The following is a 24,965-nucleotide window of genomic DNA, read 5'->3' as shown; positions in this document are numbered from 1 at the left end:
CTGCAGCAAACTCGGGGAGCCAAATATTGGCTACTTTGTGGGTCTAATGTGGGACAAGCACTGGTCAGGACAAGGTGCCAGGCAAGAGGCACTGTGTTTACATCTGCTGGAGTCAGAAAGCGTGGGAATACAAACTAAGCTATAAGGGTTCTAATGGAAGCCCCAAGAGTTTGTGCTTGGCTAAGCAGTAGGTGGGGCTTTTCTTTTGTTCCCACAATATACCTAGAAAGTGACATTTCTCCAGCCCAGATGAATAAAATTGTCATCAACTGCTGTTATTCATTCCATCATTAACTTAGCCTGTGATCTCATCACAATCATTTTTTGTCTGTCCTTCAGTTTCCATATTTGGAAATGAAAGAAGGAAACTGACATATTTTAAGGTCTACTATGTGCCCCATATTTTACAACATCTCATTTTGTCATCATAAATTGCCAGTGAAGTAAGTATTCTCAGTCCTATTCTATAGCTGAGAACACAGAGCTTCAGAGAAGTATTGACATGCCAAGCTCAACCACCTAATAAGGGGCAGAGCTGCAACTTGAACCCAAGACCATCTGATTGTCAGAATGTAACAGTGAAATTATGAAAACATGGCACATGAAGGGTCAGTCATCACATAAAGAGTTCTGAGAACATTAACTTGTAGTTATTTGCAATTCAGTGTGACTTACATTCTTTATTGGTGTCATGCCTATAAATTCCAGATAATTTGCTCAAACATTCCAAGAAATCTTTATTGAAGTTTTTCTTTAGATGTTATATTTTATGTACTTTTGTGGCAATTTAGTTTCTTAATGTGTTAAAAATGCCCTCTGTAAAACAGGAAACACATGGTAAATATATCCAAATGTCTTTAACAGAGCTAAAATCACATTTTACCGTTGTGGGTAGTAGTAATTTTCTGAAAAAGGAAGCAGATGCAATTCTAGTGTTTCAACATTGTTTCTAATGCTACAATTTGGTGAAAGGCTATTTAAAATGTATAAATGAAAAATGTAAGCAATTAAAAGGTAAAAACAAATTAGCTGGTATTGGATTTATATTAATGTTAGTCAGCATTTCTTAAATTATTCTCCAAGGGAACATTGTGTTCTGTAAAATGGACCAAGATGTTGAAGTCAAATAATGATCTTTTCCTAATTTGCAGGAAAAGATATATCTACTATATATATTTTTTTGTAATTTTAAGTTTTTGTAATAAACTATTCTTAAATCTTTGTCATTATTCATCAAATACTATAATCTAGCAATAGTATGATATGTGATCAAGTAAAAATAAATTGCATTTGAAATTACTTTAATATATTATTAAGTAGTATTTCATGGTATTACACAGTGAGTACCATGACCCCTCAAAGTTACTTGCCCACTGAAATTTGAGAAATTAGACCATCAGTGGAGTTACTTTAAAATTATTTGTTAAATGCACCATTTATGAAAAGTTAGCCTCATTACTGTAAAATGTGAAATGACTCAACTGAGTAATTTTCAAATATTTATATGTGAAGTTTTCTTCTTTGCATTTAGTAAGTATAATAAAATTCTTATGAAAAATCAGTGTCTTAGCTACAGCATAGCAGCCTCTTTTAGCTTATTTATACATAAAATGCCAAAGTAAACATTCAAACATTTACAAAGTACATTTAGTATTCCTCTCTATCCCCCCCAAAAAGAAAACATCAGTATGAAATAGTTCTGCAATTCTGTGCACTTCATCTCTTCATGGTGCCCAGTACCTAGCTCATCGATGGTGGAAGAATATGGTCATTTAAATGCAACAAGAACATCTTTGTAAACGGGCCTGCCCCCTTTCAGCGGCAGCACAGAGCTAGAATTCATCTCACCATTGGCTCTGCTTCCCGTAAATGAAGGACTTGAGTAACCAAGAAGCCAGCTAGACCTTCCTCCCTTCCTGAGCTTTGAGGGCCAGGTCTTTGCAAATTCCACCCTTCCTTCCTGAAAGTCTGGGCTCAAAAGGGCAGTAACAGAAAGATGGAAAAACACACACATCCACCCTATGCTGACCTTTCATCCCTTCTGAGATGGTCTCAGTGTTTTTGCCATGGAAAGTGCGCCCAGTAGATCTGATACCAAGAATGGCTTCAAGGTGACTTTTTAATTGAGAGAAAAAAATTATTTAAAAATTTATTATAGAAATTTGATGAACACTACAGACGTTCTCTATGGAGAATGGGGGTTCTATCTAAGAGCAGTAGCTGAACATTGTGTGTTCTACCCAGAGATGTTTAGGAGTCAAACATAAGTTTCTATCTCTTTTACAGGTCTGTAGCGAATAATGGAGCTTATAAATATCCCACATAAGTTTTTTTAAGTAAACTTTTAATTTCAGAATAGTTTTGGATTTACAAAAAAGTTGCAAAGATAGTCTAGGCAGTTGCTGGTTTCCCCTGTTGCTAACATCTTACGTTACCATGGTACATTTGTCACAATTAAGAAACTGACGTCGGTACATCATTATTAACTAAACTGTGTGTTGGACTTTATTTGTATTTCATTTGTTTTTCCCTAATATCCTTTTTCTGTCCCAAGATACCATCTAGGATACCTTATTAACATTTGATCATCATTTCCCCTTAGACTCCCCCGGATTTACACAAGTACGTTTAAATTACTGAAATATAATAGTAGATGTTTTGGGATTTTATTACATATGCAATAATTAAGACAGTTCAGCCACAGTCATACTCTGAATTGTAACCCATTTTTCCTCTGAGAGGAACCTCCTTCATTTCCTTATTCAAAACATTTTTAGATGACGGTGACTTAGGGAAATACCCTTTCTTGTGCTGGGTTAACATTTGAAATAATTAGTAAATTACTCCCTTGACACACCATGATTAGCCTTCTTCCAAAAAGTTACTGCTGTTACATTGATGGCCACAGCAGGAAAACGTGCCTTGACTGTGGATATTACTGGAGTGGGGAAAAGGAGGACTCTTTGTTAAAATAATTAGATTGTGTCTCAATTTTAAAAATATTAATGCTGGCTAGGTTCACAGAGAAGGCCAAATGCAATAAATGCAATAGCCTATTTATTTTTAACTTATATTAACCCATAACTAAAGATAATGTGCAATTTTGTATATGTACATACAACCATCATCATCAGAGAAAGAGCATGAAATAGGCTGTGAGCAGATAGAATCTGAGGAAGAAAGCAATGTTGTGTCCAATCTCAGGGCTGTTTTTAAATGTGACAGTGGAAAATCCTATCGACATGAAGCACTTTAGCTCCTTTGCTCTCATTTCCTGCTTTATAAAAGGAAGTTAAGCCTGGCCTGCTTAACTGCAGAAATATTTTAAGTTAACTAAGGATTTCCACTTCTTTTGCCACCTTCCCGGCACAGGTCGAGATTACCGCATGCGTGGAACCAGTGCAGTAACCTAATGCAGTTCAAGCATGTGCGTGTCTGTGTCTTCCCCATCACTCACTGCTGGAGAAACCTCCCCAAACACCTTTTGTACGGGCCTATGTCCCTGTGCAAAAATCTTTAGTGGCTTCCCACTTTCTAAAGAAGAAACATTTTCAACATTATGTTCCTTCACTCTGGCACACCAAATCCTTCCTACCAGCCAGATATTTCTTCTTTCAGTTCACTCAAAACCTTCATCACATTGATCATTATAATCATTATCAACAGTTACTAATATTTTGTACCTTCGTTACCAAAGGCTTTCCTGCCTCAGGTCTTTGCTAATTTTTTTCCCTTGGTTCTCATCTCAAATTTCTACCCTTTCTAAAATAGGCCCAGGTAAAATCCTACCTTCATTTCTCTTAAACTCCCACCTACCGTCTCCCTCTAGTGATTTGTCTGTCCTGAGAACCCCTGGTTTGAACATGCACTCCATATATTAGTACATCTCCTCCTGGTCTTATTTTCTGTATACACATACTTATATAATGTCTATACCAAATTGGGATCATACCAATTAAATAATTGCTCATTCTTTTCTCACTTAACATATCATGAGCATTTTCATGGTATTAAATATTTGTGAAATGTGATTTTTAATGGTTTCGTAGTCTACACCACATTCCACATCTTTTTAAGCCATTTACATATAGTTAGACATTTAGGTTGTTTCTATTTATTTATTTATTTATTTGCTGTAAGTAAGGCTGTCCTAAACATTCTTGCTCAGCTCTAATTATGTATTTGAGGTAAGTTCTAAGCTTGGCCCACTTGAAAATGATTGCTATTAGGTTCTTGATAGGTATTTCCAAATTACCTTCCAGCTATATTATACCTATTTTTTCCCATCAGCAGTGTATGAACATGTGCACTTTATCACTGCTCGTTAGCACTGGGTATCATAATTTGCTTAAAGTTTTGTTAACTAGGTGCCTAAAACCTATCTCTTTGTCGTTTTATGTAGTCTGGATACAAAGCCTGTATCAGAAAATATCTGCAAATATTTTCTTCCAGTCTGTGGCTTGTCCTTTATCACTTTGTTAACAGTATCTTCCTAAAAGCGAAAGCCTTTAATTTTGATGACTTTCAGTATATCAGATTTTGTCACGGACATTGCTTTTGGGGCCATCCGTAAGAAATCCTTGACTAATCCAAAAATCGCAGATTTTCTCCTTTGTTTTCTTCAGAAGTTTTATAGCTTTAGGTTTTATACTTAGATTTACGACACATTTTGAGTTAATTTTTGCATGTGTAGGAGATAAGAATTGAGGTTCATTTTTTTGTAGTAATTAACAAAAGATCAGGAATCTTTCCAGATAAGAAAGTTAGAATAACAAGTCTATCAAAGGCATGATTGTTGTTTAAAGAAGAAGGAATAAGTTTTCCTTTAGCCTAATATGGTAAATTATTGCTGCCTATTCATATCTTGAGTCTAACTTGGAGCATACCTCAAATTAATGGATGAATGATTATTGACAAAAAAACATACATTGTTATTACCACCTAGGTTATTTTGGGGGGTATAGATTTGCTTATTTCACCTAAACAATTAATGTAATTGTATTAATGTATTTATACAACAAGCATTTTTAAAGACCTAAGAAGTATAAGATACCATAGTAAATGAATGTGGGAAAATAATTTCTTTGCAGTTCTATGAATAACCTGTATGCAATTAACATCTGATTTCTAGAATGAAAGGGAGTCAAAGTAATTAACTTTGTTGAACCACAAAATTATTATTATATGAGGAACATCTGTCAGCATTAAGAGACTTGGGCTCTTGGGAATGTACTAATAAAGGTTATGAAAGAAAGGACTGTGATAAGTAAGAAAACGTGGTAGTGCATAGTGGTTGGGATTATTTGTGAAATAAAAAGTTTCTCGGTCACTGACAGTGCCACGAAAGCCTTTGAATGTCCTGCATTTCCCTCTGTAGGTCATCAGCTCCATGAGCTCCCTCTCTGAGTACTGCCTGCCTTCCATTCTGCGTACCTTGTTTGACTGGTACAAAAGGCAAAATGGAATTGAGGATGAATCACATGAATACAGACCACGAACAAGCAATAAATCAAAAAGGTACATTTCTCATGTGTAAGGATTATGGTGTGATTTTTTTTTAAGAAATGTAAATAAAATAAGAGTTAGAAGGGCATCTAGGTCCTTCTAACTTCTCAAGGGTGGCTTACAGGTGCTGCAGGGGCCCGCTTGTCTGTTGCAGGTAACCCACCTGGAGCACTGACCCCCTGCCAGCTGTCACAGTTGAAAATTCATCTGTGAATTCACAGCCACATTCCAGCACCAGTGGGGACAGGGTATAAGGGCCGCAGGTCACCGTCTTGCCAGCTTCTTTTTTCTGCCCGCTCCTCTCCAGTCTACACCCAAAGCAGAATGCTGGCTACAGGCCCTGCATGACATGCCGAGATATTTTCGTCCTTGTTCCAGTAACCTTGAGTGCTCAGTGTACTGTAGTGGGAAGGACACGACTGGACGTTAGCGGCAGTCCTGGCGCTGCCACTAATTAGCCTTGTGACCTTGGGCAGCTCACCACCTTTCTGTACCTCAGTCTCTGGGTGAGCAAATCGGGAAGTTAGGGTTACACCATCTCCGACTCCTCCTTCTGGCTGAGCATTTTGTTTATTTATTCTGTGGTCCCGTCTCTTGTGGGTTTGAAACATGAAACTTACTGCTACACAAGCGTTTCAGCAGCCAGAAAACTTAAGATTCTCATTAATGTGCATTCTCCATATTTTAGGTAAACACATATAATTTTATATGGAAATCAATCTACAGCAAGGCAGTGAACATAAGAAAGTTTAATACACTTACCTTTTTTAAAAAAATAAGAGAGATTATGTTAAAAGCAGTTAGATATCTCTACATGAATTGATTATGCAGCTTTTTAAAAATGCTTTTAAAGACAGTAAATTGAAATTAATCACTCAGAAAATCACTCACTTTTTGTGAATAGTTTATCCTTCTCATTTTTCTTGACAGTCCTAAATACTGTTTTTAAAAAAATGTAGACTTCTCTTGAAATTGAAGACCTGTAATTTTACCAAATTACATTTCATTTGAACTTATAATGTATAATCTTATAATGTGGTGTAGTTTATGCAAGATTCAATCATTTTTAATCATTTTGTTTGGGGGAGAGATTAATAACTATTTCATATTAAGTAATTTTTTTAGTTGAAGAAAGAAACTTTTAAAATTTAGATATAATTCATGTACTGTAAAATTCACCCTTTTAAAGTGTATAATTCGCTATTAGTATATTGGCAGGGTTGTGTAACCATCAACACTATCTAATCCCAGAACATTTTCTTCATCCCAAAAAGAAATCTTATACCCATTAGCAGTCTCTCCTCATAAATACTTTTTTAATCTATCAAATTTTAGTAGAATTTCAATTCTATATCTGAAGATGCTTCAAACCATGCGATTACTAATAAATTAATGAGATCATTTTGTTATTTTTCCCATATTACATGTTGGCTTATGAACAGATATTAAAACTTTCCTGGGGTTGGGGAACAGAACAGTTTCAGTGAGTTGAATTAAGTGAGTTCTGGTTTTGTTCCTCTGTTTTATCAGAATTTAGTTACTTAAACTAGATTTTTCATGAACTGATTTATTTATGGATTAAAAATGACAGGTTTTTAAATTGTGTTACTGATTATTTTTAGGAGATCAGAGTAACTACCAAGATTCAATACGGAATCAGAACAGTAAAATTTGACTTCGTAGCATTTTGGTTACAGTGGAATGTTTATAATGAGAGAGAGAATGTGTGCTTAGAAAAAAGCCAAAAGAATGAGGGTCTCTAGAGCATGAGATGTAGCTAAATGTGAGTTTCTGTTACCAAAAAAAAGTAAAAAAGGAACTTTAAGAAAGAATATAAACAACTGAAAATAGTCAAATGTGAGGGATATACATTGGGTTATGATTTCTAAGATTAGTATAATATTTTGACTGCCAAATACATTTGTCAAGTGCTTCTGGCCGTTGGCAGTTAAACTTCAAACCAGCAATAAAGTTGAATTCAATATTGGGAAAGTAGATGTCTTACTTCAATTAGAAAGCATAATGACTTATTAAATAAAATAGAATCATAGGTCTAAATTTTTTTTTTCTTCCAAGACCTGCTGCTTTCTCAGGGTCCTCTGGCCACGTTTGAAGATCCTTATCAGCCCTCCAGCACAGACATGCTCTCTCTGCTGCTGCTGGACATCTTTGGCAGTTCTCCTTCCCCTGGGTCTTTCCAACTGCCAGTTCCCTTATTCCGTGACGTCGTAGATATGGGGCCCGACTTGCGGGTGCCCTGCTTTGTAATGCAGCTGCATAGATCTTCCTTTCCCCCAGCTGGCAGTAGCTTTTTCTAGTTCCAGTGGGTCTTGAAGGACTTCAGACAGATGGTTCTGTCCACTACTCTACCTTCCTGACAGGGCTGTTCATAAATGATCCTGAATGAATGAGTTCCTGCCTTGTCCATACATTTCCCCTTGAAAGGTAAAGATGCACCTTCCCTTCTTAACCCCTCTGTCATCCACCAGCCTTTATTTGACTTGCTCAAAGTTAAAGAGCACTCCCGAAGCTCATTTTTATACCTTTAATATTACCTTCCTTCCTTCTTAGTCTCTCTTGGCTAAAGAGAAAAACGTTCCCTGTTTAAAATAGTCTTGTTTTATTTTGAAACTACCTTCCTGGCAAGTCTAAATCCTGTCATCCCTCCTCATTGGTTTTATTTAATATACGAGTATTGAGCATTTATATGTTTGGGAGATTATGCTAAACATATACATGCTCTGTCTTTTCAGTCATATAAGTACTATTATTATTATTCTCATTTTGTAGATGGAAAAATTGCTGGTAAGTAGAAGAGGCATAATTTTAAACCCGCGCTGTTCTGTACCAGAATCAGTGTGCTCTTAGCCGCATCTGTGCCAAGGAACCCAGCAGTCATCTCGTTTGTCTGTCTTTGTTGGGTTCCAAATGAGCCCTTAGTCGATGTGGTAGGTAAGCAGAAAATGAGGTGGGGGGAGCATTGCTGTCCTGACAGTTCTGATTCTGCTTTGCCTCTCCTACCTCTTCTTCCTTCTGCTTTTTACTGTTTTTCTCTTCCACCGCTTCTTCACTTCTTCTTTCTTCCTTTCCCTAAATCTCAACTGGCAAAAGTGCAAGAGGAAAAGGACAGGGAGAAGATAAAGAAAAAAGAAAAGCAATGCTGATCCCTTCTCCACCCATGTAGTTCTGTTCCAGTTGGTGGTCATCTCATTTCCTTATGATTTTCCTACATTGTTCAGCACTCCCTTCTCAAGATACTTTGGATGTACACCTCTAGTACGGCAGCCTTCTCAAGTGTGTATCACATATACAAGACGGTAGCTCTCGTGGGTTGAAAGCTACCTCGGAAAAGTCCACAAGACGAGGTTATAGACTCACAAATAGCTACTCAAGTTAACATGGTTGAAAATTTTAAATTTGAAGTTAAATATGCTGACTTCAAATGCAACATTTGTCCACTGCACCACGTTAATAATGAAAGAGCATTAGCATGTATTTACCACTGCACTCTTGTAATGATAAAATGGGTTTGCAGTCCAGTGGGGAGGAGTCCTAGATTTTTCATGAATTATGTCACTCTGAGAATACCTTCAGTGCCATTTAATGTGAATATGTTAAATTTTACAGTGATGAACAACAGCGAGATTATTTGATGGAAAGACGGGACCTTGCCATTGATTTTATTTTTTCTTTAGTATTAATAGAAGTTTTGAAACAGGTAGGTAAAAAGTTCATTGTTACTTTTAGGCAATATTTATTCTAAAAACTAAAATTTTGAATGTCTAAGTTTATTAAATTGTTTATGAATTCCAAATACTGAGTCATATGAATTATGTTTATTGATCGCTACTGATTGTCATATATAATTATTGGAAGTAGTGTTACTGCTCCACTATTTAATATCCCCTTCCAAATTAAGAGCTGTCTTTTTTCTTTTCAGATTCCACTTCATCCTGTAATAGACAGTTTAATACATGATGTTATTAACTTGGCTTTCAAGCACTTTAAATACAAAGAAGGGTAAGGTGATTTCACCCCTTTGAATGTTGAAGAAGTTGGGTGCTTAAAACCAAATCAATGGTTAGCTTTTTTCCAATGACCAGGGATCTCTAACTTGTCTAATTATACTTTGCTTAGGTACCTTGGTCCTAACACTGGCAATATGCACATTGTGGCAGACCTGTATGCAGAAGTCATCGGAGTGTTGGCACAAGCCAAGTAAGTGAGAGCATCAAAACCCTGTACCATGAGAACCTGAGTGCCTCCTCTATCCTCCCAGCCCTGACTAAGGAAAGGGGGTGTGTGAGCTTACAAGGAACCAGGGCTCTTTCTGCTACGTGTGCCCCATCTCTGAAACTGACTAGAAAGCTCATCCAAGGCAGGTACCAAGTAATCATTTTCACTTGGCAGTTGGGTCAGATCCCATCCAGAGTCTGTGGGTTTCAGGCTACAGCACCAAAGCAATGGGCTAACCAAATTACTTTTCTTTCTGCCCAAATATTCCAAAGAAGTTCATCAGTTTTTAAAGTTCTGTTTTCTATAATCCATGAGTGGGTGGTTACAATATATTATCCATAAGTGGGAAAATTCCATTCTAGAATGTCCCCTTTACTATAGTCCTTATTTAATTCAGCTGAGCTAAAAATGTCCCAGACTCTGTCATGGAAACAAGTCAAGGGGGAAATTCTCCTTGCTAAATTTATCTGGCTCCATAGCACTGCGTTAGCAGGCTACAACAAAGTAGTGTTAGGCTATGAACAATAATATACCTCTTCCAAAAGTGATGTCACACCCTCCTTACCCAGCTTCATTTTGTCCAACCCTGAAGCAAATTGGGCAAGATCCCGAATGCCTAGGTTGGGAAAAATGAGCCAGAGACATAATGTGAATCCACTCCAGAAGGCTAGCTTCAAGCAACAGTGATGCCCTGATGCTTGTGAAATGCAATCCTCAGAAAAAGATTTTTATCTTCAAGGGATGGAATTTCCTAACTTGGTAGCATGGAAATACATACTTTATCAAAAAAACCAAAATTTTTAAAAAGCACTTACTCAGCAACCTTACCTAGCCAAGGCATAGACAAGAACTTGGGAAATAGACGCCCCCAAAAAACTCCTTGGCATGATTTCTTTAATCTAATCAAGTTTATCTACATCTAACACATCAGTGTTAGAAGGAGAAGGAACTTTTGGAAGATGATACACTGACGCCATCAAGAAATATCAAGCTCAAAAGCTGAGGGCATCAGAGAGGAAAGAAACTGGCCAAAAAACATACCTAAGAATTAAACAATAGAGTTATCTGGGCCATTTTGCATGAGGCTATATTGTACTTTTATGAGAGCCTATTCAAATAATTGCGGTTCATGAGTCATTATGAAAAAAGATATAATGCATTTTGGAGAGATTTCCATTGCAATTGAGTAATAAAGGTATTAACATTTTGAATGGAAAAGCTGCAATTATCTGGCAAATTAATTCACATGTACCTACCTCATTCCTATCAAAGGTTAGAAAAAATGAGGTATTAATATGTACATTTGCTGATTTGTCAAGCCCTGAAAATCTCCACATATTCCTTTGTGATTACCCCAGAATAATGCTCTTATGCTATCATTTGGAAAGTTTAATATTCCAAAGATGGCTTTTTGTGTTTTTCTTAGTTTTTGTGAATTATGCATGACAATACTGGTTATTGTCAAATAACCTTCCTTAGCTACATGATTCTGAGTTGGTTGTGAATGTGTTGAGAAACATTGTCATAACTAAGCAGTAATCTAAGGCTGTAGGAATTTGGAATTTCCATTTTAGGTCAGATTTATGGTCCCCCAAGCCAGTGTTTGCATGCCAACAGTGGCTTTTTTATTTTCATGATGCCAATATTTGTCCCAATTCTGCAATAGTAGGGTGTAAGAAATGCCTCAGTTTGGACAATGCTCCAGTACTTTCCAGTCACTAGCGAACCCCTGGGCCAGTCTGCTCCTGTAGTAATCGTAGACTCTAGTACTCCCTGATATGTTCTCAATCAGTCAATGTGTAGTTAACAGTGATCGATAGATGGTACGATCTCAAACTAGTGTCACACCACAAGTTATCACATTACTTTTTTCTCAGTGGTACACCAGGACCATTACTTTATCAATGCTTTAGAAAAGTACTGTTTCTCTTGTTCCCAGAGGGTGGGAAAAAAGAATGTATGCTTATCTGGTATGGTGTGATTACCTTTTTTTTTTTTTAAGTAAAATTGAGTAATGCAATAATTTTAATTTTAGGTTGTATATCTAGTTCCCAATGGGAATGCTTATGAAATAGTTTCCTCATCATGACTAGTTATTAGTAGATAGTTTGGCATTTGAGTTTTAGCAGAATTTTTATTTATTTTTATCTTACTAGTCTAGTGGTAATGCTGTTCAAATTCCATCATTAAAGGAAAATATTTTTGCTAATAAGTAATATTCACACATAGTATTGACTTTTTCAAAGTAAATTAAGTTAAAATTCAATTTTTTTAAAGTACTTTGGTCAAAATCTGGTAGATTTATTGTAACAGTGATGACTGCTTCTGAGATTCATTGATGTTTTAAACTTCTTCTTATGTCACATAATCATTATCTATAAATTCTTATACTCTCACTTTTATAAGTACTATACATTTTAAAGCAGAGATTTATTTTTACATGAATTTTATAGTATACCAAAGACTGAGTAATCATTTAGTTACTATATTTACTAAATATAGCACTGAATAGTAAATACTAAAGGAAAGGTCATTGAAATATTTATTTTTCCCTAAAATCATTTTAAGGAAAAATATATTTTAAGTGTAAATAGGTTTTTGGATTACTTTTCTGCCAAAATAATATGTTTCTGTCCTTTGGGACTTTTAGAAATAAAAGATAGCCATATATATTTTTAAATGAGAAATAAATAGACATTTAGCCACTAACTCGTGAAAATATTGAAATAGTGAGTTACAGAAATAACCTCCTTTTTTCTCTCTCTCCTTGTTTTAATCATGGATTCAAAACGGAAAACAAACTTTTCTAAGTATCGTGCCACCCTTAAAACTATGACTCTAATCTATAACATTTTTCCCTCTAACCTCTCACATTTCAAAATTAAAGCCATAGGTTTCTAGTGTTTGAAAGTAGTGTGAATAAAAATACAATTTTTAAATATCCAGTTTGTAAGTATTACATTTTTATAATCTTGATTGAAAGTGTCACTTGCATTGCTTGCCCACTGCCATTTCTGCCTCCTCTCCTTTATCCATCTCTGCCAAAAGCCCTCTGCTCACCCTTCACCCCGATTCAAGTGCCTTCTGGAGTCTTCTCTAATTACCCAGCTGAAAAGAGCCCTTTCATTCTCCGAGGCCCTGAAGCCTCCTTGCGTGCTTTGCTCACCGAAAAGGCAGTGTGAACCATGAGCAAGCCATGTAACCTGGGACATTCCACCTCCCTGAAGGTCGGAAAGGTCGAGCAAAGTGTCCAGTGGTGCTAACACACAGTAGGCCCTCAGTAAATTATTTTTATTGTTATTCACGTGGCTCATGGTCAGTGCTATACTGTTTTCTCTTTCCAATTGAACTGTAAGCTATTCTAGACAGGGGAGGGACCACATTTCACAGTTATGACTGTCTAAGGCAGTTGGGATGTAGTGGAAATTACTGGAATTTGCATCAGAAGACCTGGGTTTGAGTCTCTTCTCTGTCACTGGGATCTTCCAAATCTGTTTCTTCATTTGTAAAGTGGAAATGCAGTCACCACCTGACTCCGTGGGTTGTTGTAAGGGTAAGAATGTAAAAGGTATAATGTGCACAAAAGGTAAAACAGCTTGCAAATGTATCTTATTATTGTTATTCTGAGTCTACACCAGTGCTTTTCAAACTTTATCACATCAGAATCACCTATAGAGCTTATTAAACACAAATCACTGGACTTTGTCCCCAGAGTCACTGATTTAGTAGATATGTTAGTCTGTCATAAAAAAGTACCCCAGCCTGGGTGGCTTAAACAACAAAAATTTACTTCCTCACAGTTCTGGAGGTTTGAGAGTCCAAGATCGAGGTATGGGCAGGGTTGATCCTGCTGAGGCCTCCCTCCTTGGCTTGAGGATGGCCTTTTTTTCCCCTGTGTCTTCATGTGATCTTGAACCTGTGTGTGTCTGTGTGCTAATCTCTTCTTCTTATAAGGACGCAAGGCATGTTGGATTAGGACCCACCCTAATGGCCTCATTTTAATGTAATTACCTCTTTAAAGACCAGGTCTCCAAAAATACTCACATTCTGCTGTATAGGGGACTAAGATTTCAACATATAAATTTGGGAGGAGGAGGCACACAATTGAGCCCTAACAGTGGGTCTGGGGTAGGACCAGAGGACTGCATTGCTACAAGTTCCCAGACAGTGCTGATGCTGCTGACCTGGGGGCCACGGTTTGAAAACCACTGGTTCCTTTAGCATAGAGATTAAGAGCAGGAACTCTAGAGCCAGACACTAGCTTCAAATTCCAGCTCCACCACTTACCAGCTGTGCTGACTTTATCAAGTTACTAAATCTCTGCCTCAATTCCCTCTACTGTGAAAAGGGCATTATAATAGTGCGCTGCATACAGAGTTGCTGTGAGGATGAAATGAGTGGCAATATGTGAAGCACACTGAACCATGGCTGGCATACAGTAAGTGCTGTATGTCTACTTGCTGCTGTCATCATCATCATCTTCTTCACCATCAATTTTTTTCTGTAAAACAGAAAAGAATGGTGACATTGAAGTTTGGAATTTATATTCCAAAATGTTCAGGAGTATAGTTGTAAAATCTCAGATAGATGTTATCTGATACCAAGTAGATTTTTATAAATTTTAATAAAGTTTGTATTTTAATACCTATGAATTTCCTAATCTGAAAAATTAATATATAATTTTGCAATTGATCGCCATGAGATTTTACTTATAAAGTAAACACAACTAGTATTTTCTATCATATTTTAATAGTATTTAAGAAATGTCAGAAGGGATCAGTTGGGCTGCTATCTTGAAAGTGCATGTTTTGTAGAAATCCACAAAATGCCACCACAGATTAGGAATATACCCTGAAATATTCTTAATTATGTTAGTAACCCATGAGGGAATATTTCATTCAAAAGATACTGAAATCTTCTTAAAGCTATTTCTATTTTCTGCTCTATTACCTTCTTAAAATCTTTTTTATTGAAAAATACACATAGCAAACCTAAAGGAAAATGCACAAGACAATTAAACAAATTGTTATAAAACGAACACCATGTAACTTCCCTATCTAAGCCAAGAACTAGAAATTGTCAGCACTTGAGAATCGTCACACCCCACTTGCCAACCACCAGCCCCTTGTACTACCTTTTTTTTTTGACACAGTCTTGTTCTGTCGCCTTGGCTGGAGTGCAGTGACGTCAGCCTAGCTCACAGCAACCTCAAACTCCTGGGCTCAAGCAATTCTCCTGCCTCAGCCTTCCGAGCAGCTGGGACTACAGGCATGTGCCACCATGCCCGGCTAATTTTTTTCTACTTTTAGTAGAGACAGGTCTTGCTCTTTCACAGGCTGGTCTCAAACTCCTGAGTCAAGCAATCCTCCCCCACCTCCCAGGATTACAGGTGTGAGCCACCGAGTCCGGCCTGTCCTACCTTTTGGTGAAACAAATGTCTATATGTTTGCTGCCTACTTTATCTGTCCTAAAATTTCTACCTTGAAATGTCAAGAGTTGTTCCAAACTTCTGAGTTTCTATTCACCTTTAATTTTTATTATCACAATTACCCTTTCTAATCATGCCTTGCTTCTAATTTTTCATGGAACCTCAGGCTAATAGTCTCAGAAAACAAAATATAATGAATCTTAGACTGTTTTCCTTGGGATGTTTGGGGGGGAATTGTTTTTAAACTAGCCATCTCAGAAGTAGTTTAAATAGTTTTTATGTGTACATTTCTTTACCCTTAGGTACTTTGAAAATCTGTTGCTACTTTCTGTCTTAGCCTTGAGAGCTATTCTTTTTTTAAATCGACATAATAATATTATTGCTCTTATAATTAGCATTATTTTACTTTCAAACAATATCAATACTTTAAGTTCGTTGACGATAGGAACTGTGCCTTATTTATTTGTTTTGCATTTACTAGATCAAAAAATCCTAATTCATATAATGGATAGCCCATTCATCTTTATCTTTTAGATATAATTTTAATTTTCCCATTACTGGATGTTTTTCAACCTAAAAATATATTTTCAATAATAATTAACCTAAAACTATAAAAGAAACAACAGAAAACTTTGGAAATAGATGTAGGAATATTTTTTGGCATTATTGGTAATACAAATCCAAAAATCATTTGCTGTCACTGTCAGAAATTGCTAACCTCGCATGTTATTGCTCATATGTTCATAATTGATACTTCAGTCCCTCAAGGTCTGCAACTATGTTGGAAGTGGCTAAACCTGGGGAAATGGGGCTTTTGGTCATGCTCAATTTAAGAGCTAGGCCATTCTGAGAGGGTCTGAATAACCCTGAATCTCCCTAACCTGAAGGAGATGTTGAGCATCTTATAGAATAAGAAAGAGAAAGGAGAAGAAAATTGGATTCTTTGCCAAATCCCAAACATCAAACCCTTAAAAAAAGGACGGCCATTGTCCTTGAACTGATTTGAAGGGCTCTGATCACTGTGGCCGATCACTCCCGGGAGCTGGAGGCCCTCACTGCAGTGACTTTCCTGCCCACTATATGATAAATCACTTACGTTCTCTTCTTAGATTCCCTGCTGTAAAGAAGAAATTTATGGCAGAGCTAAAAGAATTACGGCACAAAGAGCAGAGCCCGTATGTGGTTCAAAGCATTATCAGCTTGATAATGGGGATGAAATTCTTTCGAATTAAGATGTATCCAGTGGAGGATTTTGAGGCCTCTCTTCAGTTTATGCAGGTAATGTCTTGGGCAGGGAAGCTAAGGGGCTATCAACGTGAGCAATTCCCTTCCTCAAAACGATGGACCTGGAATATGAAAACCCATTTACTTGTCAATACGGAAAGACATCCTTCCATCAATAATTCATGCAGTGCTTTGTAACCAAATAGTACTGTAGCAGGCATACAATTTCATTTTTAAGCTTTCATATCATCTTTGGAGTAGAGTATGCATTGGGATTTCTTATTTGTTGGTATTTTTCTCTTTCACTCACTGGTACATATTGTTCTCCGAATGAAATATAGCTGATTTTTTTCACTTTTTAAAATGGATAGCATCGGATCAGCTACATTAACATTCACAGGCATGAAAACTTTAAATAATAAAGAAAGAAAGCTGTTTTATTCATCATATAAAAAGGCATCTTAATTTTAAAAAAATCAACCAGACTATACAGGTTTGACATTCATTGCATTCATCATGGTATATAACAAAAGAATTGTTGCTAAGGAGGATTTTGCAGAATGTGTAGCTCTTAGAGTTTACAAAATTTACGCGTCCGAAGGGATTTATCTCATGCTGCTGTGAATTAGATTTGGTGATGATCTCACCAGAGACTTTAGATGTTTGTATTATGAATACAGGCTATCCCATTTTAAACCCATAGGGATGGCTACAATCACAAAGACAGACAACAAGAAGTATGGGTGAGGATGTAGAGAACTTGGAACTTCCATACACTGATAGTATGAATGTAAAATGGCACAGCCACTTTAGGAAACAGTCTGGCAGTTCCTCAAATAGCTAAACCTAAAATTACCATATGACCCAGCAATTCTACTCCTAGGTGTATACCCAAGAGAAATGAAAATATATGTCCACACAAAAACTTGAACATAGATATTCATAATAGCCAAAAACTGAAAGCAACCTAAATATCTATAAAATGATGAATGGATAAGCAAAATGTGGTATATCAATACAATGGAATATTATTCAGCCATAAAAAGTAATGAAGTGCTGATACGTGATATAACATGGATGAACCTTGAAAACACTGTGCTAAGTGAAAGAAGCCAGACACAAAAGGTCACATATTATATTATTATGTGTGGACATTCCATTATATGAGATGTCCAGAATAGGCAAATCCACAGAGACAGAAAGTAGATTAGTGGTTGCCTAGGGCTGTGGATGAGGGGTGAATAGGAAGGTTGCAGGTGACTGCTAAGGGGTGCAGAGTTTCTCTTGGGGCTCAACAAAAAGTTCTAAATTTGCCTGCAGTCATGGATGCACAAATATTAATATACTAAAAGCCAGCAAATTGTATACTTTAAATGGATGGATTACCTGGTGTGTGAATTATATCTCAATAAAGCTGTTAGAGAGAGAGAGAGGCTGTGTATCAAACTTCTTGGGTTTTATTTAATTCAAGCTCCCACCTTCACCAGCTCTGTGACCTTGGCCAGTCACATTTAACCCCTCCCAGCCTCTCTTACCTTATCTACAAGGTGGTGATACCTTAGAGAGCCATTCTGAGGGTTCTTAGCACAGGATAAGCACTCAGTAACTGCTAACTACTCTTTTTTTTAAAGACTAGTCAAGTGCAGTAGTGAGAAGGGGACAATTCTATTATTTTTATCCCACTGTTATATTAATAATTCATGTATCTATGTACTTACAGACTTGAGAATATTTTCATACATATGCAAAATAATACAGGAAAAGGGACACTATCCGGGAATTGCAAGGCGCCATTCTGTGTAGGAAAACTGCCTCGATGACTCCCCATGCTGGTGTTTCCCATCTTGGGCTGAGGTCTTAATATGAAATTGGTAGACTAAGGACTTTAGGAACTGTTTTTGGCAATCTTCCCAATGGTAACTGAAAATAAAGGGTAATAGCTCATATAGCTGTTACTGTGTCATCAAATGCATGTAGCCTTGGACTCTTGAATGAAAACAATGCCTGACATAGACCACAGCAAGTTACTACTCATAAGGCCAGGGAGGGAACAGGGGCCAGCAGAATTCTGGGCGGGCCAACTACAGAACGAGACCCTGGGCCACTAAAAATACTTTTACATGGACTATCGTCCGCAGGCAAAGACATCCTTGCTTGAGGAACTATTCCAAAAGCTTCCTTGTCTGAGGTGGGGAAGGGAAACATTCCAGACTTGCTTATGAAACTATCTCAATAATAAACACACCTAAAATGTCAGGGCGAACAAGTAAACAGCTCTGTGCCCGAGGCTGTCAGGCATGGGGCCTAGAATAAGTTTAATGTCCTCTGCCTCTCTTCCCATGTTTACCTTCCCTCGGCATCTGTGTTTGTGGGCTAACCAAGGGCGCAGGGCCCCCCACACAGTAAGTAATCAATAGAAATTTATTGGAAGTGAATGCCTGAATGAATTAATCAGTAATTCAGTGGATATATGTGTGCTTGCTGGTTAGCAATGCTTTGTGCTTTCAGAACACTGATTTGAAATAAAAGTAGGAGAAGAGTTGGGGGGGGGGAAAGCCTTGCAAAATGTCATCGAAGCCATTGCAAACATTTAGATTTCAATATAAGTGTTTGAATCCAGTGATTTTTAATAGATTATGGAGTATGCTATGTTGATATGTATGACTGAATTAAGATCTTACTTTATGTGTACATTTCAATCTACTCTCCCTCCCTACATTCTGTTTCTACTTCCTAGGAATGTGCACACTATTTCCTCGAGGTCAAAGACAAAGATATCAAGCATGCCTTGGCTGGGCTTTTTGTTGAAATCCTTGTTCCAGTCGCTGCTGTGAGTTACATTTTCATTTCTAAAATCTTCAAATTGGATTACAGCATCAACAATTTCGTTAGTGTAATATTCACATACATCTCTATTTCAGGCTGTTAAAAATGAAGTAAATGTTCCCTGCCTTAGAAATTTTGTGGAAAGCCTATATGACACCACGTTGGAACTTTCTTCTCGAAAGAAGCATTCCTTGGTTAGTAACTACAGCAAAATCCAAAACCCAAGTAGAACTGCAGAGACTAAATTCCTAGTCAGGAGTCTTTTTGAGGGTCATAAGGACTCCACAGGTGGAAGAATTACCTACAGCTCCCTCAAAAAAGTGGTAGCATTTGAAATTTTACAGTTTGCATTTAGTATTGACCATGACTGAGTCACATTCATATATGGGCATTAGGCTGTGTCACCTCCAATGACCCTTCTAGTCCTAAGGATTCTGTGTTCATTTTTAAGATTGGCTTAACTTGATTTTTATTATATTTCTGAGAATTTTTTCCAATCTGAAGAACGAAGTTTATCATACTGAATAACAATTTCTCTTCTCAATCTCCCAGAGCCTGCACGGGCTAATTCCTATCCTGATACTCAGAATCAAAATTGAACCAGGCAGGAAAGGGAGTTGGGAAATAGATAGGGGCCCATAGGAGAGTTTCTCTGAAGGCCTGAAAAACAATTCTTGGGAAGGCTTTGAAGAGCAGCCTAGGAAAGTCTTAAATTACCACCACCTTTTATGCTCTGTGGTAAATAAAGCTCTGGTTTATGAATCAGCACGTGGTATACCAGCCGTAATTGTGAAAGTCTGGAGGAAGCAGGTTGCTTTGGTGTGGCTGGTTACCGGCGTGGTTTATGTTAGTCTCCAAAGCATGGACATCCCCACCATGATATGAGCAGATACTCAGAGTTGCTTTGCTTGTGATAGTGACATATTTGGTAATTTGTCTACATTCCATGGTAATTGTGACTAACTGCATGCATTTTTTTATCACTGATTCGCATTAGAGTTGCACTTGATGGTAGCAGTAGTTCAAAGTCCATTTAAAACTAAGTTAATTTGGAAAAAAAAAAGTTAATGAACTTTGAGCACTCAGTCTCATTGTGGCAACTATTTCTTGCTAATTCAAGTAAATAGGTGAGCCAGTTACATTTTTATCAAAATCTTCACTGGCCTTCATTTTTTGTGAGCTATAAAGATGTATGCTATCTGGGTTCTGCGTGTACGTGTTTTGGGTGGCTGTCCATTAGCTGTTCTATCTCCTCCAGTTGCTGTGGGAAACTGGCCCAGTTAGGCAGGAAAAGCACAGTAGCACCTCTGTTTATTTGGTCGTAAGCAAATTCCTCCTGTGGTTAAATTTGTCTTGGTAGAGTTTACTGAGGCAATAACATTTCTTTTAGGAATCCTCCTTAATTACAGGAAGGTTGCGTGCGAAAGAAAATATATACACCTACCTCTAAGACAGGGACAAACTAGAAGATGTTTATGAGCAAAAAAGCCAGTAACATTTGCAAAATTAATGTGCCTTCCTGCTTTTTTGTTTCTGGAGATTGAGAGAGTTATCTAAGATGGTAAGTTTGTTTTTGACATTCGTAAGTAAAGACTGAAGCAGTGAATCAGATTTCCACATTCTTATACATGGAACTTATTATTTTACACTATCCATAATTCTAGATTATTACATCCCCAGGATTATCAGACAGTATTTACAAAACGCTCACCTCTACCCTGTGCCCACTGGGCCTTGCTGTGCTGCGCAAGGTCCTGTTTCTTCTGGCCCACAGGGCTGCAGAGGTAGTGGGTGCAGAGAATGGTGCTACCTAGTTTGTTGAAATGGAAAGTATTCCCCTGACCTTGTCTCTTTTTCCTCAGGCCTTGTACCCCCTGGTGACCTGCCTGCTCTGTGTCAGTCAGAAGCAGCTGTTCCTGAACAGGTGGCACGTCTTCCTCAACAACTGCTTATCTAACCTTAAAGTGAGTATTTGTTGGCTCAAAAACAATACTTTATAAAAATTTACAGTGCAATTCTTAGGTTCGTTTATATGTTTCTGGGAGTGATTCCTGATGTTTGCAGGGGGGATTATCCTATGCTCTTAGAATAATGAAAGAAATTTTAATAAGGGTTCTTATGTAATATAGCCAGTTTTAGAATGTGACTAGGGATAAGAAAAATCCCTTCAGATTGGGGGAAAATAAATCTTTCCTAACAAGGATCTCTTTAAAGGTAGAATTAAATGCTCCTTTACATGTATCTGTTGTCACATTTTATCTAAATGATTTAAAAATAAAATAAGGGCCACGCTCAGCTGACAGAAGCCTGTGAATTGATTTCAGAAAATCACCTGTACCTACTCCATCCTTTCTCTCTCCCCTCCAGTCTAGGAAAATATTTGGGGGTTGGGGGGAAGCTCCATTCTGTGGAAGGATTGACCTGGTGACAGAGAGCATTTGCTTCCTGTCACTGTCATTTGTGATTGTTGGGAGGTATTCTAGCTGCATCGCAGTCCGTCAGTCCTACGCACTCACGGCTCTGCGGGTAGGCAGCACAGGGTCTGGGTAACACGAGGAGTAATGTCATGGTCCCTGGGACTGCTGAGTATCCAGCTAAAACAACTGTAATGATTACCTTCAAAACTGGCTTTATAAGTACAAAGTGGTCAACATATTTTAAGTTTTAGTGGCCTGTTGGGAAAAGACAATGAAATGAAAACCATTCCTAATACAAGTGCAAGCAGGATGTATTTTTCATACTTGTTTCCAGTTGTGTCCAAAGATGCGGTTCCATTTCTTTTATATGATTGATATTTGCTGCTTTAGAATTTTTTAAATATAATTAGTTAAAAATATTATATGCGCCTATACATGTTGCCTTGTTTTACTTTTTCTACAACACTTTAATTTGGTAAAGTGGTTAGAATTAATTATATTATTTTGCATTTACCACAATTACACAGTAATCTGCATTAGAGCTGCTTTAAGCGTCAACTATGAACTGGCTCTAAAAGCTGATTGTGAAATACAAAATTAGAATCATTCATTTTCTTCAAATTGGCAGTGAACTACAAAAGCAGTGGATAGAAAATTAAGCTTTTAGGTACTCAAAAATATGAAATAGTTTTCAAGGTTATCAGCTGTTGTATAAGGGCCACCTTCAGGTATTTTATTTGAGGATTTATCCATCTGCCATTCAACTCTAACATGCAGCCCAATGTCATTTTTCTTATTTGGTCTACTTTTAAGTTATCCAATTATTAGTTCCAGTTAAGTGTGGTTTTGTTTTTTCTTTTACATTTTACACAGATAGAAAGTGCTCATTTTGTTTAAAACAAAAAGGGGAATGATTGAGAATGCTGTTAGTGTAGTTTTCTGTATATTTTATGTTTAATGTATCTGATGAATTTTTGGTTAGAATTAAAATAGTATTTTGTATGACAATTTATTGCTGTAGGCAAAAAGGCCAAAAAGTTTTTGTCCAAAGTTGTTTTTGAAGCATAACAGAGCATCTTATTTTGGAAGTTACTTGCTTCAAAGTTAGAATACTGTTTACAGCTCTGTTCAGAGCCTACCAGATAGACTCCACAAGAGGGTTATCAACATAGAGAAGCAGGTCTGGGCACTGACAGTATTGCCCTATACAAACATTTCAAGCATTAGAATTTCTAAAAGAGAGAGGCAGTGAGATTAGAAGGAGCAGGTAGAGTCAACGCTGTAGAGAGACTGAACATGGAACCACATTCCAGAATTCAGTTCAATTCAGCAAGGATTTATGTTGGTGTGAGATGCCAGGAAGGTGCTGGCAGTGGGAAGGATGGGGGAAGGCAGCTCTATAAAAACTAAATGTAGAATAGAGTCCCTGTCCTTGAAGAGCTTAGGATTTCATTGGGGAATATGTAACGAAGTTTCAACATGCGCGCTGCAGACAGTGAGGGATGTAAAAGTTTGGAGCGGAGAGATACCTGTGAGATTTGTAGAGGTCACAGACCCCATGAATCATGAAAGAGGTAGTTATTAGGCAAAGTAAAGGCAATGATATTTTACTTTATGGGTAATAAACTGTTGGAATTCGCTACCCCAAGGCTAAAAGATATAAAAAGATCCTTGATGAGTTACAAATGGAATAAAATTGTATCACGTATATTTAGAACTACACCCAGTAGGGATTTGAATGGGACCATTCTAAAATGTCATTAATATGCAGAACACTTTTCAAACCTCCTCCTGAGTCCTTAATAGGGAAGAAACACCTGAGGAAAAAAACTAGCATGGCTTCAGCAGTATACTCTGTCTTGAATGGTTTCAGTATTTTATGGGATTTCGAACCGACCTTATCATTTCATAAGGGACCGCTAAACCAACCCTTCCCCCACACACCTTCCTGCAACCTGCCCTCCCTTCCCACCTCCTCCCCCCAGGTGCTTCAGGATAATGAACCCAGTGTCTGAATCCCGCATGTTGACCTTTGGTAGCCACCTTTGGTGTATTCTGCAGAGGTGAGCTGTCAAGGGAGTGGGGTGGCAGGAGCAGAACAGAAGTGTGTGTGAGCCTGGAAAACTGACCACTTTCAGAGTAAACAAGCTCTCAGATGCAAAGCTCGCTCAATGTCAGTGCCCTGGTTTGTCCTCAGTGTCAGTCTGTCAGAATCAGGCTGCTTTGGGAGCACGAACTTGAATTATTTAGTATTTATACTTAATTAACTTAGTCAACCATGTATTAGCAATATGCCATTGTAAAGCCATGAGAAATGTATGGTAGCTTCTCACCAACACATTCGCATCTTTGAGGAACTTGTGGTCCTTGGTGACCAACAATTTTTTCTGCTGTATATTTTATGGCAGAATCTGAATATACTGAGCTATAAAAAAAATGAAACATTCATTCCCTTCACATTTGCCATACCACACCTAACTCTGACAAAAGGAAATGTGCTTTGAGAACTTGATTTAACGGTACTTTTAAAATATAATAGTTATCATGTTCATAATAACTATGTATTAGTTTCTTAACCCTCAAAATAGATGTAATGGGGAGAATTTTTTAAATGTCTTATCGTTTTAAAAAATAAATATATCAGTGAAGCCCAGATTATAAAAAAAAAAAAGAACAAGCAAAACCAAAAAAAGAAACCGCAAAGGTTAAGAGACAAATTTATTAAATGATTAATAACTATAGTAATAGTGCTCATTCACTGGAGCTAGGCCAGTGACAGGGGCTTTATATACATTGTCATGGATGTCATGGCAACGCCACAGGTAACGTGGAGCTCTCCCTGTGCTTTCATGATGTTATTTATGTTTTTCTAAAAATTTTGCTCACATAACAATATTTCATTTGAAGTTTATGCATGATACAGCCTAGTTTTACAACTGGGGAAACCAAAGTACAGAACTAGGAAAGATTCTCCTTTTGTCTCAGTCACCACTTGCGCTAGGGCTTGAATGCATTTATGTAATCAGTCGGTCAGCTGGTCAACAATCCTTTACAAGTCGTCTACGAGGCACGGTTCCCAGTGCTGGGAATAAGTGATGGTTAAGGCTCTAACACTCCCTGGTCTCTTAGAACTTGTAATTTAGGGGAGGAGACAGACAGTAAGCAAGTAGATAAATAAATACATGAGGAAAAAAACTTCAAGTGGTGATAGCTGCTCTAAAGATCAAATAGGATATTAGGGTAGACAATGACCCACTCAAAGAGGGCAGGGAAGGGAGGTCCAAGCAAGGTATTTTGATTTCCAGTAAGAATCTCAAAGCAAATGTAGT

At 37.3% G+C, this 24,965-nt stretch overlaps 1 protein-coding gene across 3 annotated transcripts in view; it reads left to right on the top strand.

Annotated features, from left to right (window-relative positions):
* Nucleotides 1–24,965, top strand: part of FRY (FRY microtubule binding protein) — a 398,737-nt gene that overhangs the window by 239,992 nt on the left and 133,780 nt on the right. For all 3 annotated transcript variants that reach the window (XM_069467740.1, XM_069467739.1, XM_069467737.1), the window contains 8 exons: nucleotides 5,378–5,517; nucleotides 9,133–9,223; nucleotides 9,446–9,525; nucleotides 9,643–9,723; nucleotides 16,279–16,447; nucleotides 19,131–19,223; nucleotides 19,315–19,413; nucleotides 21,082–21,183. In XM_069467740.1, the coding sequence (XP_069323841.1) occupies nucleotides 5,378–5,517; nucleotides 9,133–9,223; nucleotides 9,446–9,525; nucleotides 9,643–9,723; nucleotides 16,279–16,447; nucleotides 19,131–19,223; nucleotides 19,315–19,413; nucleotides 21,082–21,183 (855 nt within the window). The remainder of the gene's footprint in view (nucleotides 1–5,377; nucleotides 5,518–9,132; nucleotides 9,224–9,445; nucleotides 9,526–9,642; nucleotides 9,724–16,278; nucleotides 16,448–19,130; nucleotides 19,224–19,314; nucleotides 19,414–21,081; nucleotides 21,184–24,965) is intronic.

Source organism: Eulemur rufifrons, chromosome 4 (assembly GCF_041146395.1).
Source record: "Eulemur rufifrons isolate Redbay chromosome 4, OSU_ERuf_1, whole genome shotgun sequence".
NCBI lineage: Eukaryota > Metazoa > Chordata > Mammalia > Primates > Lemuridae > Eulemur > Eulemur rufifrons.
The sequence above is the reverse complement of the archived record's forward strand: the minus strand, read 5'-3'. Positions and strand labels throughout refer to the sequence as shown.